At 37.1% G+C, this 16464-nt stretch overlaps 1 protein-coding gene and 1 long non-coding RNA gene across 2 annotated transcripts in view; one reads left to right on the top strand and one right to left on the bottom strand.

The window, feature by feature from the left end:
* Window positions 1–16464, top strand: part of LOC134656295 (uncharacterized) — a 551434-nt gene that overhangs the window by 78792 nt on the left and 456178 nt on the right. The window lies entirely within an intron of this gene.
* Window positions 1–16464, bottom strand: part of LOC134656273 (limbic system-associated membrane protein-like) — a 58852-nt gene that overhangs the window by 7362 nt on the left and 35026 nt on the right. The window contains exons 4-5 of the mRNA XM_063511792.1: window positions 10274–10373; window positions 429–586 (exon numbers count right to left, since the gene is read on the bottom strand). Coding sequence (XP_063367862.1) covers window positions 429–586; window positions 10274–10373 — 258 coding nt within the window. The remainder of the gene's footprint in view (window positions 1–428; window positions 587–10273; window positions 10374–16464) is intronic.

Here is a 16464-nt window from a genome sequence, read left to right as displayed (position 1 = left end):
TAAGAGAAATCTCGATACGTTGGATTTTGTCGCTTTGGCACATGAACTAGAAACTGACTAGACCAACCGGCCTAGCCAAGGTGACAATCGCTTGCCAGCGAATCGCTTTGTGTCTCTCTATCACTCTTCAATATTAGTGTGACAGTGACAGTTGCGTTACGTTCGCTACGGAGCGTTAGCGATTGGCATGTTGTCTACGGGGCCAGGCCAGCAAACTTGTAAATATTTACCCGAATCGTGCGGCGCGCTGAGCAAATTCGTCCGTTCGAATTGACTAGTTATATGTATGTACCTATGTATTTTTCATGTTACTGTAAATGTTGACTTGTGAAAGAGTGCCTAGGGCACAGAATATTTTTTTGAGTTTTGAATTCTACTGTCTCTACGCTGCACTTTGTTCTCCTGGCAACTACGGATAGGGTACTAACCAGAGCTGCTTGGGGCGCACGTATAGTTCCCGGAGTCATGCGGCGCAGCGCGCGCTATGAGAAGCCGGCTCATGCGCGTACGTTGCTCAGTCTCCACGCTGATGCCGCCGCGCTGCGCGTAGTTGACCACTTGGTCGCCGCGGTACCAGTAGATGAAACTGGAACAATACACAACATAAAATATTCTAGTCATTTCCTCATACATTACACAAGTTTTCGAGTTTCACGGAGATACATCACTAAACTGTAGAATAAATGGTTGCTCGCGGTATTTCCGGACCGATATCACCTTCAAATTTTCATGAAAAGAACGTACTGCCATCTTTTAGGCAAGCAACGCACTTGCAACCTGTATGATGTCGCAGGTGTCAATAGGTGACGGTAACTGCCTACGATCAGGCGATTCATGTTCTTGTTTGCCTCCTATATCATAAAAAAATACCGACGTACACCGTACTTAGAAATGTCGTAAAACAGATCCAAGTATGACAAACGGACTACAGACCGTAGTAGTAAAATAGTGAATACCATTTCTAAAAGCATAATATAAAGTAAGACGCTTGGAACTCACTCAAAAGACTTTTTTCCATTTGATTAGATTATAAATATGCGCAAACAATCATATTTGATTTATCAAATGGCGCATACAGTAGAAAACTATTTACTATTTATTGGCGCTGTGAGCATAATTTTGCCATAAAAAGCTAGTTCCCAGCATAACAAAATTTTACTGGCTTGAATTAAAAACTCTTTCAAACTACCTTTCAGCAACATTAATGTTATAAAGTGTCACATTCAGCTCTTGTTCCTAATTTAAGTTCAAAACTTGAATATAACTTAGCCACAATTTTCTTCAAACGCCCTTTTACTGAGTCATTTAATACGAAATGTTGATAAATAAAGCAATTTCCGGCATTGCAAAATGTTAAGTATCTTATATTTATTACACGGTGTTTTTCTAAACTCCGTTAAATTCGGGGTATGGCTAAGTAATAATTAATTGCGCTGTTGTTGTAGCACGGACATTTTTAAATCCACCAAACCATTGAAAACTATGACATATGAATTAATGATATTTCGAATATCGATCATCTGATATAGGTAGGTGCACTGAGATAGATGAGTTACTGAGATAAATACTGAGCGAGTTTGAATAATTTTACGGTTTAGATTCACTTGTTTTAAGTCACTCACCGTAAAATTATTCAATGTTAGTATGTCTCACAACAGTTTAAATTCGATGACTGAGCGAGTTAAATCATCAGTGAGTTGAAAAGTGAGTGAGTTCAATCAAAAGATATAGTTTATTTTGAGTCACTCGTGAACGACACAATGGGCCCGATTCGGATTTTGAAATAGACATCTGTTAGATGTCTTATAGACATCGCCAAGATACGATAACGATATGTTTAAGATCTAAACTGTCAAATTTGACATTTGCGCGATTCTGGAGATACACTTGAACGATTTCCACAAGATATTGCTTAGAGAACCAATTCACATCTAATAAATATCTAACTCTATCTAACGTAAAAGTGACATTGGTTGCTCGAATTGCGCTGCAAAAGAGAACTAGTTGAAATCTAAACTATAACGTATCTAGAATGGATCTAGTACGTGCCGTCTCTTGTGATTATCTTGAAGTTCGAATACGGCAGAATATGTCTACTGACAAGCACTAACCGGCCTAATTAAAATTTCCATTACAATAGGTATAATTACGAATTTAGTTTGTCCTCTGGCAAACCATTAATAGATAACGTAATGTACAAGATTTACTAAACGCTTATTAACGTTTAATAATTCATCATTATAATGCTACAGTATAATTATTATGTACTAAACTTAGCCAAAAGCTTAGTATTTAGGTAGTTTCGTTCAAGAACGTTAGTTAATAACAAGACTCGTTTGTTTGCACTTGGCACACAATGATCTATCAAAAGCGGTATTCTTACTTTGTTCACAAAGAACAAGACCTAAAGGGCGTGATTGTAAGGTCTATTTTGCTTCGCAATGGCAATAGAAACAAAGCTTTTGAGAAGTGGTATATGTAAGCTTTTCTTCGGATCTGGAGCGGCCGTCGCAGTGTTTATGTCGCATTCATGTCAATATCGGAGCGCATTGCTGTCTCCCGCGCTAGATAGCGCCCTTTATTCAATATACGTAAAGAAATAACTTGAAATACTACAAATTTACGATACGCTGACATGCAACAAAGGATATGAGGATCTCAAAGTACCTAACAGGATTTTGTGGTTTGCAATATGGTTACCGATATAACAATAAAAAACTGTATATTATGTACACTTGTACATATATTTTGCCAGGTGATGCCTTAGTACCTAAGAGTAATCAAAACTTTTGAATCTTGCTGTAAATAATTCATAATGGCCGATTTTTATTTGTTGTCAAATTTGTTTTTTCGTTCAATTTCGATAAAATTTGGTGAATATTTCGGGACAAGTTGTGATTTCATATTTATCCAGACTCCAGAACATATCTTCGTACCGGCTAATGTTTATCTGAATCTAATAACCTAAAATAACAAAATAAATATCGGCCCAACTTCGCATATCTACTTTCTACCACACGCGAGTTTGGAACGAACTTGACCAAGTTTTTAAGAAACATTACTGTAATTTTATTACATTAAGTAAAATCAATAAAAGTCTTCACTGAAACGACTTTAGAAATACGGGATATGGTATGTACATTATCTATCACTATAATGTCAGGAAGTTTTTTTTACATTTGATATAGTGATATAATTATTATTACTGCAACTGTTTTAAAAATAATTATGTTATTAAGTAGCTTGTTGTTGATATGACTGTTATGGCAGTGCAACTCGCTTGCACCAATATATTAGTTAGAGCGGGACATTGCACGCATGAAAACAAAACAACGATAAAAATTAGGTACATCAATTTGTAAGCTCCCGTTTCTATTGAATTAGTATTGATTATTCGTTTGTGAATACAAAGAGGGTAGGATGGCCTATTGTTCGCCAACGAATCAGGAAGGATAAATGCGTTTATATAATTTACTATAAAAGGCATCGTCTATTACTACAGGCTGTTTAATCGACTTGGGATCATGACGTAAACGCAATGCGTGTTCAATTATGTTTTACTATATCAGTAAAAATTTACAAAAGTCAATCACTATAACACTGAACTGTGTTTTATCTTATCTTACTACATGTACAGAATCTTTAATCAACAAAACAAGCCATAAAATCTCTTGGTCGGTGTAAACTTGATCAATTCGCTGGAATAAATAAATTAATTTGAGCCTCACATACTTAATCCAGGCCTGCATTGAGCGACAGCAATTCAATTCAATTTAAATTTAATCGGATTATTATCGCTTTGTTACGACGTTTGAATTTGTGCTACATTAACAAAGCAACTTCAAATCATCATTAGGCCAAATACAACGTAAACGTAAGTCACGTTTCAGTTTTAATAATTAATTGAGTGAAAATTGTGTTAGTTTAAATTTAAATCAACTTAAAGCAACTTGAATATTTCATTGTCTAATTCATAAATTCGCCATGTACTTTAACGGCTGATGGTACGTGCGAATTTCAGGCTATATGATGTATCAGTATCAATGCACATGATCCTCCACCACCAAACTCCATAAGATGGCAAAAAATGGCTCCCACAAATAGAAGCGTCATCAATATTCAATGCGGCCTTCTGCCCGTGATTTACTACCAACAGTCCGATGATCTTGTTAACTTCGCCTGCAATAAGCGTTTGTATCGCGAACATTCTCTGGTTACACCTTATTTCTTTCAGTTCACCTTATTTGGAGCGGAAGAAAATTATGTACATACAAAATTTATCGTACTTTTTTGTGGAAGCTTGCCTTAAGGATGCTCGCTGGATATCAAAACAAACTGGGGTGAATTAAAAGCGGAACGCTGGGATAAAGTGCTTTGTTTTGGCTTCAATCCAGGTGCGGCGGATTAAGTGGCAACTGGATTTTGTTTTAGACGACTTTCTTTGCATTTGTTTATGTTAATTGCAATTGTATTCTTCACTATGACTTGTATGGTAGATCTGGGGCAATAAGATGATGGGCAATTTTATTGAACCATCTTTCACAACGTAATACTTAAAGATAAAGATTATTCATTTGCAAGAATACTTATAATATGAATGTTTTTGCAGAATGTTTAAAATTAAAATAGCGAATCAACTACTATACTAGGTAGTCAGAACCATATAAAAAAAGGTCTAGTCTCTCTCACGGTCTTCATTGCTTGAGATGTCAAACCTGAAAGCTTTTGAAAAACGCCAACCACCCCGTCACGATTTGCATTATAATAGAATTAGAAAACTGGAACAACATTTTAAGAAATAACACTTCTTGTTTACCAATTACCTTTAAGGTTTACCAATCGTATCTTACATCTAAATACGGCCCCAAGCTTTGATTCATGCTTCCAAAGCAGGATACTTAAATAAAGATTAGTGTCAGCAAACAGACATCGCTTTAATATTGATTTGATGTATTTTTAGCTGTAAGATGATTATGCAGGTTGCGAATTTGCTTTGTAACTGTAAATATAATCAATCTAAGTTGTCTGTGTCAACTATTTCAGTTTCATTGTCTACTATTTTTTATACTTATGGAACTATAGTATTAACAGAAAGATCGCAAATATAAAATGATAGTTATAAGGCTATCAGTCTAGTTTACAAAATGGTGTTGTGACTTAATTACGGCTAGGTTGAGAGAGGAATTGCGATACGTGTGCAAGATGAACGACCTGCATGGATTAGATCAAAATGCATATGCGTCTCTGCAGAAAATTTACATCTCTGTACAAAATGTACAACCAGCAAAACTGTTAGGTTAGTAACTCTGCATATATATTTGTATACGAATACATATTTGTATGCAGGGGTGCTAAGCTAATCGTTTTGCTGACTGTACACATATTTTAATAAATGTTTTTACATCTAAAATTACTCGTATTGTTTACAAATAAACGATTCTTCCCTTCTTTGTGTTACTATAAATAGCTGGATATAAAAGTAACAGCTGATTGTATACCGCCATCTTGAATCCGCAACCGAGGAAATAGGCGGCCAGCCACGAGCCCTGAAAATTTACCGACCGACGCTACCGTGCGAGGATGGGCCGTTTGCCTTGCGACGCGAGGCAGCTTGCTATGTGTGGACCTGGTTATTTTGTTCGTTTGTATTTTGTTTCTTGAAAGTTATCAATATAACTATGTTAGTTACTATTTTTGTTACATAGGTACAATTTGGTTTTTCGAACTCTTATTAAGTGTCTATAGTGTGTAGCAACTATCATATTATTTTGTTAGAATTAAATGCATACTTACGTTTAATTTATGATTACAGTACAGTATAACACAAACAATATTTGCAATACGTGTATTTGATTTGTTGTGTTGTTGTGTGCGTGTGTGTGTATTCACATTGCGTGTCATCAAACTTGATTTAAAATATTATTTCATTTAAACGTATTCACTGTACGAAATATAATATTTTGAGAACCTACTAATGCATTATCCTTTTGGCGAACCAAACATTATGCCAGGATCATAAAAACCCCATTGATTGGGGTAGCTCGCGCGGGGCGTATCACCCTATCAATATTCAAATTGAAGGTTCTCGCTGAAAGATCTCAGACACAGAAGACCATTATACGGTGATAGGCAAAGAATGCCTCACTTAGGGACCCCAACCGACCCTTTTATCTGAAATAAGCTTATCATGTTTATAACGTATGTGTAGGTGAAGGTACACGACAACATACTTCCATTATAGAGTGTGCGGTAACATTTTCAGTCTATTGTACTGATTTATTTTGGAGGAACTTAAAAGGTTTGTAAATACTTTGCAAAGTCAATTTTTTTACAGAATAAAGCCTCTTTTTCTTAGTCTAATGTATGTTTTCTTTACCTACGGAAAATCTCCAAAAATTCAAACTAACCGTGGGGTCGGAGTGCACCTTACTACCTATAGAAGCCAATGAAATTTCAAGATTGAAACTACTACTATAGGTAGTTCCACGAGAGTTGAGGCTACGCACACGACAACACTTGTCATGTAATTGACCGAAGCGTAGCGAAGGTCTACGTTTTGACTCGGGCATTTTGCTTTTGTATGTCCGGATGTTCTCCTCTACAGGTCACAACTCTCAACCGATTCTTGTGAAATTTTGTGACCAGATTCTATGAGTAAATAAAATTTTTTTGTCGATCCCGTTTTTGGAAATTTTTAAAAATGGAGGAGTTGTGATACTTCGCGCTTAAACAAATAGTCGTCTCGATATCATAAGAGTATTTTCTTTTTGAGACATATTTACATAGTAAATGGCAAAAAATGCAGAAAAATTGTATTGCTGGTTTAGGCGGTATTTAAATATTTTGTTTGTACTCGAGAATGAGTAGCCGAATTTCGTCAGCCTAGCTAAGAACTATCATGGCGCATTTTTTAAACAATCGCTTTATTGTTTGCACACAGAAAGTCTGAGTTCGATCCCCAGTAAAACATAACTTTTTGTATTTTTTTTTTTCACTTAAACTTCGTATTTTTTTTTAATAAATTAAAATCTTTGTATTGTTGATTGATCAAACCGCTGTGTGGCGCTGTCATCGTGCACGGTCCCAATAAGCTATGCTCGCGAGGTCTACAGCTCACAGAGCCACTAGTGACAGCGAGGTTTTGAAATTACTGTTCTTATATTGTACCGATAGCAAGTTAAGCTGGAAACAAATGATCGGACGTGGCTGACGGACGCGGCTCACAGCCGCGACTTATAGGTATCTAGATAATGAATATACACTGAACTGTGCAAACTATCGGAGGTAAGCCGTGGACGTAACCTTGAGCCTTCGGCCATCCGACAGAAATCTGGCGCGCTGGATGTTCCTGACTGTGCACACTTTTATGTCGCGCGCGTCAGCCGCGTCCGTCAGCCGCGTCCGATAATTTGTTTCCAGCTTTAAACAGTGAATTGCAAGAAACACTGAGGGCCACTTGCACCATCCCACTAACCCAAGGTTAAGCGGTCAAACCATTAACTAAGTGTCAAATTGTACAGGTAACCATGGTAACTCCAAGGTAAACTCTGCTAATCCAGGGTTAGTGGAATGGTGCAAGTGGCACTAAAAGTTTCTTTAAACTATTTTGTTGAGTATTGTATAGAAGAATTCATCGACTTCAGCTCAGCATCAAAAAATGTTTAAAAATAATTTATCTCTTCCATCATAAATCAAACATTTACGTCACGATTCATTTCAATAATGCTATATGTAGAAGATTGAGCCGCCTCCTCCTTTTCAATATAATTATTTAGTCTTGCGGTATTATTAACTCTTTGTAAGCATGTTTCAGATCGGTTGCTCGGCGTATATCGGTTCCACAATAATAATATACGACCTTGATATTACTTAACGATGTCGCAGACGACATAGTACAATCGGTTATTTTAGAACAGTAAGAAAGCCAAAACTTAGGGTGACGTTCGTGATGGACTGTTACAGCATTACTATAGCAACGTTCACTGTCAATTTCCTTGATAAAATTATTGACGTTTGACGTTGACGTTATTTTCAGAGTCTGTGCGGAAAGAGAAGAGTCGTAGAATGTATGGGGCCCAATACATTCCACGACTCTTCTCTTTCCGAACACGCTCTACTTGAGTTGCAAGTATACAGTTGTGATAGACGTTAGTTATCAGGCGGACCGAACTACGGCTGTTTGCCACAGTCGTATAAATAGCTACGAAATTTTCGTATGTCTCATATGAACGCGTGTTAGATTATTTTATATCTATAGAAAATAAGCATTTTGATTCCTCGGGAATTCTTACTTTTTGTTATTATAATGGCAAAAGTATTTTTTTAAATACAATACACGCACTTTGGAGTTTGGAGGTATTTTCTTTCAGACAAACACAAAATATCAAGCCGGTTTACAAAGTTTAAAAATAAAATTATTATTATCATCGAACAATTATAAAAACACCGAGACACTGTTACTTAGTTAGTGCTTCTGGGCATTTTCCGCAAATCGACAACCATTGTGCCGATTTTGCGTGAAACGAGGTAGCGCTACTCTAACCACCCCAGCTCCTCCATGAAGCCTAGCAATGTTTTTAGGTTGCTAAATGCCTCATTTAGTGTGCACGGAACAGAGACACTGTTATGAATTTCAGTAATAACCATGTTTAGTTATGGATGTTACGATACTGTACCTAAATATACGACTGCGCATACAAGGTTGCCGCCACGGTATCAGTCTTGGGCATCTATTCATTTATCTGAAACTAGATCAATAACCGTGTATGTTTTAGGGTTACGTACTCGTACCTTTTTTTTTATTATAAGTGGGCTTACTCATGGCCACAGACTAGCCGAGGCGAAGACGTGGCCTACGATGGAGCGAGCCTGCCCAGAAGGTGCCTGTTCAACCTCAAAAGGAAATGAAAGGAAGCATTATAAATGACTGTAAATAGAACGGTCCGGGTCCGTGCCGAAGCGTCCGCATTTACGTTTTCTATGATGAGTGACGATCACGTGACACTTTCTCTTAGCGTCCAATTTTACCTTAGTCGATATTTTTATAGTTTATTAACTCCAGTTACCTAATTCTACGGAACCCTCGATGAGTGAGTCCGATTTACACTTAAACGTTTTTCTTTGAAGAGTACAATATAGTTACAATTTTATCTATATACGAGGTAATTGATTGTAGTGATACATTTTTAATATGTAAGCAATTTTGTTAATGCTGATAATTATATTGCGCTGATAATTGTTTCTACCTATGTATAATAGACTAGCTGAGCACCTGTCTGTGTTTAGAATAGAAAGAGCTTGTTTAATCTTGAACTAGGTTTCGAAGGAAAAGCTTAAATCAAACACCACGTTATGAAAAACCGTAGTATGTATAATTGGGGCATTATCTATGAAAAGGGACCTTATTGTCGATGGCGCTTACGCCGCACAGCGTCGCGCGGCATTGTATTCACGTCGGAGCATCGTTCACAATGGCGTAAGCGCCATCGACAATAAGGTCCCTTTTCGTAGATAACGTCACAATTGGGCTCACACAAATCACAAATAATACAAAATAAAATGAATATCTTATTAAATCTACGGTATACAAGCGTTAGCTAGTTTCCGAATTGAAAAACGACATCTATCGGGAATTTAAGTAAACTGTTTGTACAGAGCTCGTGATTCTGAGTAGACAACATAGAAATTCACAAATTAAAAAAAAAGTGTAGGGGACAACTTTAAATAAAACGGCCCAATAACACTGTGAATAAGTCAAACCGCTTATTTTAGGGGGAAAAGGGGGTTGAGAGGAGTAGGCTCATAGACTAGGAATCCTCTAGACGGAGTTTAGAGCAATTATTTCATGAAACCGATGCTGCCAAAAATACGGGGGTGCGGGGGACGAGGTGAGCGAATCCCGTGCCGTGATTGGTCCGTTCAAAGACACGGACCAATCACGGCACGGGATTCTGACACTTTGACTCGAAGATGGAGTAAAACTACCGTATATAGTGCCAGAAGGGGTAGCGCTACCACAGAATAAGTAATAGTATTATCATACAGAACGGACACGCACCGCCCCGCCCCGATTCGGATTACCTCGCCCGCGACAGGCCGCGACATGAATGTGTGCGTAAGTCGCTCTACTGAGAGCATGTCAGGATTCCGTCAGAAACTCATTGACGCGTGTACAGACGTGCCGCGCACACATATAAACGCAAATAATTTTTGATGTATGGCGTGTCCGCCCTGTGGCGTTACGATGTCTTGCCTGTGGGTAGGCTGAACTTACCTGGGGGGATCGGGAGCGTATTTAGCGACGCAGGTGAGGTTGATGTCGGAGCCCGCGCGCACGAACAGCTCCGGCCCGGACAGAATCTCCGCTTTCGACACTGCAACAATACAAACATTTAAATTCTGACACAGCATGTCGGGTGAGACATGTAGAGGCATTTGAGTTATTAATGTTATTATTATTCTTCATCATCATCATCATATCAGCCCTTTATCGCCCACTGCTGAGCATAGGCCTCTCTTCCAGTACGCCACTTGTCCCGGTCTTGAGCTAATATTATCCAGAAGTGACCCGCAATCTTCCGGATGTCGTCCACCCAACGAGCTAACGGACGCCAGGCGCTTCTTTCATCCGAAAGCGGCCACCATTCTGTTAACATTTTAGTCCACCTGCCATCACTCTGCCTAGCAACATGTCCTGCCCAACTACATTTTAGTTTGGTAATGACGCAACCCACGTCTTGCACCTTGGTGCGGCGACGGATCTCGACATTCCTTAAGGTTCATTTAGACGGCGCGCGAACTCGTATACGATTTTAGTTACATTGCGGACCATTGAGGTTACGTCAATTCAGCCGACCGATCAAATGACGCAATGTAATGAAACTCGTATGCAATTCTCGCACCGTCTAAATGAGCCCTTACTCGATCTTGAAGCTTGATATCGATCATGGCGCGCTCCACTTTTGCAATGTTATTGAGAAGCCATACTAAACAATGAAAATGTGGCAATCACAACCTGTATCACGCGACCAAAACATCGTAAGCGTCGTAAAATTCATGGCGCTTACGCGTTTAGGACGCGAGATTCACGTTCCGCTATGGTTTGATGTCAAAACAATAACAACTCATGGCGAAAAATACTGGTTCTCTGTGCTGGTTCTATACATAGTAATAATAGTTTAAAGTGTAAAGGATGCAAGTGGATTTTTTTGCTCCTGACCTCAGGAATACGTGGTTATAATATATCGGGTTACCCGTTCCCACTTCCCACCCTGTATACAAGGCATGGATGATCAGAAAAGAACTCGGTAGGACAATGCTCCCATCTCTTCCTGGTTATTTATACAATTTTATTTACCAAGACAGCATTAAGGAATTTCGGGGAAGCTCAAACTGTAATAGAAACTCCATTAAAAGGATCCACAATACCTTTTAAAGAACATTATCTAACAATTCAGGTAACCTTCCAATAAAACGCTTGTGTTCGTACTTAGATATAATAGACCATAATTTAAACGGCACTATAATATTCTATTGTACATGGTTCATAGCAAGGCAGCGTAGAGCTTCTACACGCTCGTAACTCTCGTAGCGGTTTGCGTAGCAAGCTACGCGTATCAGGTGGCCTAGCCAAGATGACAATCGCTATCGCTTCGTCATCGAATCGCTTTGTGTCTCTCTATCACTCTTCCATATGAGTGCGACAGTGACAGTTGCGTTTCGATCGCTATGTAGCGTTAGCGATTGGCACGTTGGCTACGCGGCCAGGGGTAACAAACTAAAGGCCATAACTTCGAAACAATAGCGATAACAAACCGTTGGTTATCAGATATCGATTGAATGATACATGTTTTTAGAAATTTACGATGTTTCATGATGAACATGGCCGTAATTTATTACAATCGTAAAATTGCCTATAAAATCACTAGTTTTTCTTTCGTTTATCGAAATGGGATCTTTATAGATGAACGTTTTATAATAACATTTCACAATTTAATTCTCATTCTCGTCGACATTGGTCGTGTAATTAAACTACTATTAAAACTGGCATCAAATATCACTTTGATTTATTCCGAGCATACCTGATAGTGTTAAATTTTACTTTGTTAATTTAATTAAATATTACAATAAAGGCGGCTCGTAATTAAAACATTCTGTTTTATTATTACTTGATACACATAACAGTAGGTATATTACAAGTTTTAATATTTCATGAATACCTAATTAATATGAAAATTACGTTTTCGCGGTCCTCATTTCGCTTAATTTTATTTTGTTTATAGCACCCATTTCATATATTTCATATACCATGTGTAATCAGTCTTGATTCAAGGGTACAAGGACACTTATTTTAGGTACATGTAAACCAAATTAAATGTATGTATCTAGTCTTAGTTTATATTAACTCACATTTATAGACGGGTCTAACGCGAAATTTATTCAATTACCTTCATTTATCGACGTTTCGACACAGGTTTCACTGGTCATGGTCGCGACTAACTCCAACCACCAGACCACCAGACCAGTGGCCAGACCAGTAAAACCTGTGTCGAAACGTCGGTAACTAAAGGTAATTGAATAAATTTCGCGCTAGACCCGTCTATAAATGTTAGTTAGTTTATATTAACATAATTACTAAATACTTAACATAAAAATTCCAACAATATAATGTGATACTGATGTAACATGGATCTGATATCATGCCATCTCATGGTTGCAATCTCCTTTGGAGGACCTCCTGAATTGCGCATTAGTCAAACTTCAACCAAAAATGTCACTTTTGACACTGATAGATCAGTATCAGATCGTTATCATATTTAAATGAGATCTATTAACTAAAACTCGAATCCAAAAACGTCACTTTTGACATTGACAGATCAGTATCATATTGGAATGAGATTTAATAACTAAAACTCAAATTGGCCTGTAATGTTTCAAAGAGTTACGTTACGTTACGGCCCGACTCGAACTTAAGGATACGTCAAATATTACGTCTAGGTACGATATGCGGGCTCAGCACAGTTCCATTTTTATCCACTATCACTAAGCCCGTCACTTTCGCACTTACATACTTGTTAGAACGTGACAGGCATGGTGATAAATGATAAAAACTCGACCGTGCTACTAGGGATGGATTACATGACGATACGATACGATATGGATGTCAGTATTAAAAGTGACGTTTCTTCAAACAAAAATGTCACTTTCAACACTGACATATCTTATCCATATCGTATCTAGATGTACTATTTGACGTATTTTAAAGTTTGAATCGGGCTGTTAATCGGGTTGTGTGTGTTTAGGAGGATGCAGGTGTGAAATTTCAATAAAACTTTTTACCCAATTGCGGTAATACCAGTTGATTCTTGTTTTTCAGCGCAAAAATTGATTTTCAACTTTTATAAACCGGTATTAAACTTTGTAGTTAATTATTATTATTTACAATAGTTTACTAGTTTTATCCCTTTAGCGGGCAAGGCTTAAAAAAATCCTCAATTCAAGCCTCATCGCCAATCTATAGCACAAAAAATTTTGAACAAGAAAAAAATACAAAAAGATGATGTTATAGGGTGGTCTTTTTTGAGACCCTTGCCCTATAAAGGGTTAAATAAAAGCAAATGAGACAAAAGTAGCAGCAGGTATTTGATGTTTGCAAATAAATCTAACATTTGACTAATAAAATGTCGTATAAAATTCAGTTTAGCGGAATAATTTGGATTAAACATTTGGGTCAGGAATTCCGACTGTGACCTTATTGCTTTCCGAGGGCTGTTAATGTTTTTATTTTCATTTTGTTTTAGGAGCCAGGAAGCTGATTCTGTTTTACTCATTTTTGTATGTTTTATTTAATCTCATTTGGATATGAGATATGGCCTTGAGTTGTGTCATCGGGCATCTCACGTGTACCTATAAGTGCGAGTGAAATGCCTTAAGAATTGAATCCTGATTTCATTTCCGAATTTTAATATTCGTCAAAAATTTGCAAAAAATCGATATGGAAGAGATATGTCTGTGTCAAAAGTGACTCGTCGCTTCTGACACTGTTGGCTCTGACATATATCTGATCCATATAGTATCTTTAGTAAATGTTTGACGTATCTTAAAGTTAAAATAAGGCCGTTAGTCAGCACAGTTGCTAATTAACACTGATCAAGGTCAAGGAAGGAATCCTGATTGGTTGGTTGGTGTTTCCTCAAGGTGGTCATGGTCGTATCAAAATAAGATGAAAACCATAATTTATCTTTTTTTATTACATATAGAATCGGCCTTTAGAAATTTAATACTGTCTATGTTGGAATCATTAAAGGGTTCTTAATGAGAATTGGAACTCAAGTTACTTTGATCGATAGCTTGGATACGATTGTAAAATGAACAGAGATATTGTTTCTTACAATTTTCGTATACCGTAAAATCACCCCAAGTAGGGTCAAAACTGACATTCTAACCTCGATAACATTTTATTTTTACATATGCAAACTGAATGGTGTATATAATAAGTGTTCCGGACGTTTGTATTTTAGTTTTTATTTTATTTTGGGTAGTTCCATTTCATAACTTTGACGATAAACAGGAAAACCCACCTCACCCCGTAGTCCCTCGTATTTGGGGTGAGTTGGGTTTTCATACAAAGATTTAATACATAAAATATCCTCTAACAGTTGAACGTATAATTAAACTACCGCCAGTTTCCTCCGTAATGAGTTAGAAATTATTTTAGAGTAATTTATTTATCAGAACAATTCATAATCGATCTTACTGTCTATGCAGAAAGGTGAAAATTACAATGCAGGACATAGTTTCACTGCATGGCAACTGTTCCTGGATATATATTTTTATTAGTACCTATTATAGATTTAAAATTAGACAACATAATTGCTACAAATAAAAAACAATTACGATACAAAACTAAACATGAATTAAGTTAAAGTTTAATATTGTTTAATGTTTTATTAATTATGCTATTACTTGCATAGTTAATTTACTTATTTGTCGACTGATTTAAACATAGATCTAGTATATATTTGACGGCAATGCTGCAAGAAAGATAACGTCTTTGAATTTCACCATTCGAAATATCACGCTTTAAATTACATTCTTAATTTTATAATTCAGTATTTAGAATTGAAAGTTCGACGTTTAATAATGACATAATTAAAACGTGGACTTTATTACTTACTAGACATACGTAACTTGTAACGCCTTCCCCTCTCCCCCTACCCCTTCCCCCCTACTCGTAGACACATCGTAAACAGCTAAGTGGGTATAGCCATAGAGAAATATAGTAAGACAAGAGTGCTCACTCCATACATCAGTTCAGACTATTAATTTCAGTATCTACATCTAGCATCGAGTAGCGGAACTATCAGTACTGCTACTTGACAATAGATGTAGCACCGACCGGAAAGTCTTATCTCAACAGCATAAGACTTTCCGGTCGGTGCTACATCTATTGTCAAGTAGCAGTACTGATAGTTCCGCTACTCGATGCTAGATGCTAATAATCTTGTTGGTACTAAAACTGATGTATGGAGTGAGCACTCTATGTATTTTTTTCTCTATGGTATAGCTATATTTTTTATCTTGTGGCTATTTCATTTACACGAATTTTCGCAGCTATATTTGAATAATCAAATAAGTTCTTTTCCTGAGCAGCTCTCTTTTACTTACAGATCCAAAATATAAAGTACGTAAATATTTAATGCTTCTTTTCGACACCCCATTAAATATAACCCAGTAGATGTAATATTTACGCAGCACTTACGTTGTATTATGGAATGCTTTTGGGAATATTTTCCGAAGGTTATAGATTCAACTCCTTTTTAATAATAGCAACTACCCGCGACTCCTTCTGCTTGGAACTTGATGACACAAGATCTGGATTTACAAGAATTAGATATAGCATTTCTATTAATCTAGTTTTTACTTTATGTCTGTTGAAGTTTATTGATGTATTCATTGTAGCGTTAGGTGTCGAGGGCAGAAATGAGCAATAAAGCCTAGTTTTATTGGGCTTTTTAACGTTGGTCAACGCACACTATTAGTAGTCGAGTAGAAATGTGTTCTATATCCCACTTGAAGAAAGAGGACCAATAAAATCAATTGATATCATTTTGTAGCTTGGCTTGGCTTTATTGCTCATTTCTGCCCTAGATACCTAAAACGCTACAAGTGGCGCCCAACGTGGGGCCAAAGGTTGCCAAGACTATTAATTATTTATTTAACTAAGAAATAAATTAACACTATGTATCAGCATGATTGAGTATCAAACATTAAATATGTTATACACTCATCCTCATACAGTTAGCCGGACAAAAACGGTACGCACCTGAGTCACGCGGTTGGGTGGATGTCACGCGCAGCGTCTATTCGTCAGAGACATCCACGTATTATATCTGCTTCGACCTAACTATATGCGCAAAGCGCATATATTATAGCACTAAAAGCGAGATGCCTTCTTACTACATA

Source organism: Cydia amplana, chromosome 18, assembly GCF_948474715.1.
Source record: "Cydia amplana chromosome 18, ilCydAmpl1.1, whole genome shotgun sequence".
Classification (NCBI taxonomy): domain Eukaryota; kingdom Metazoa; phylum Arthropoda; class Insecta; order Lepidoptera; family Tortricidae; genus Cydia; species Cydia amplana.
The sequence above is the reverse complement of the archived record's forward strand: the minus strand, read 5'-3'. Positions and strand labels throughout refer to the sequence as shown.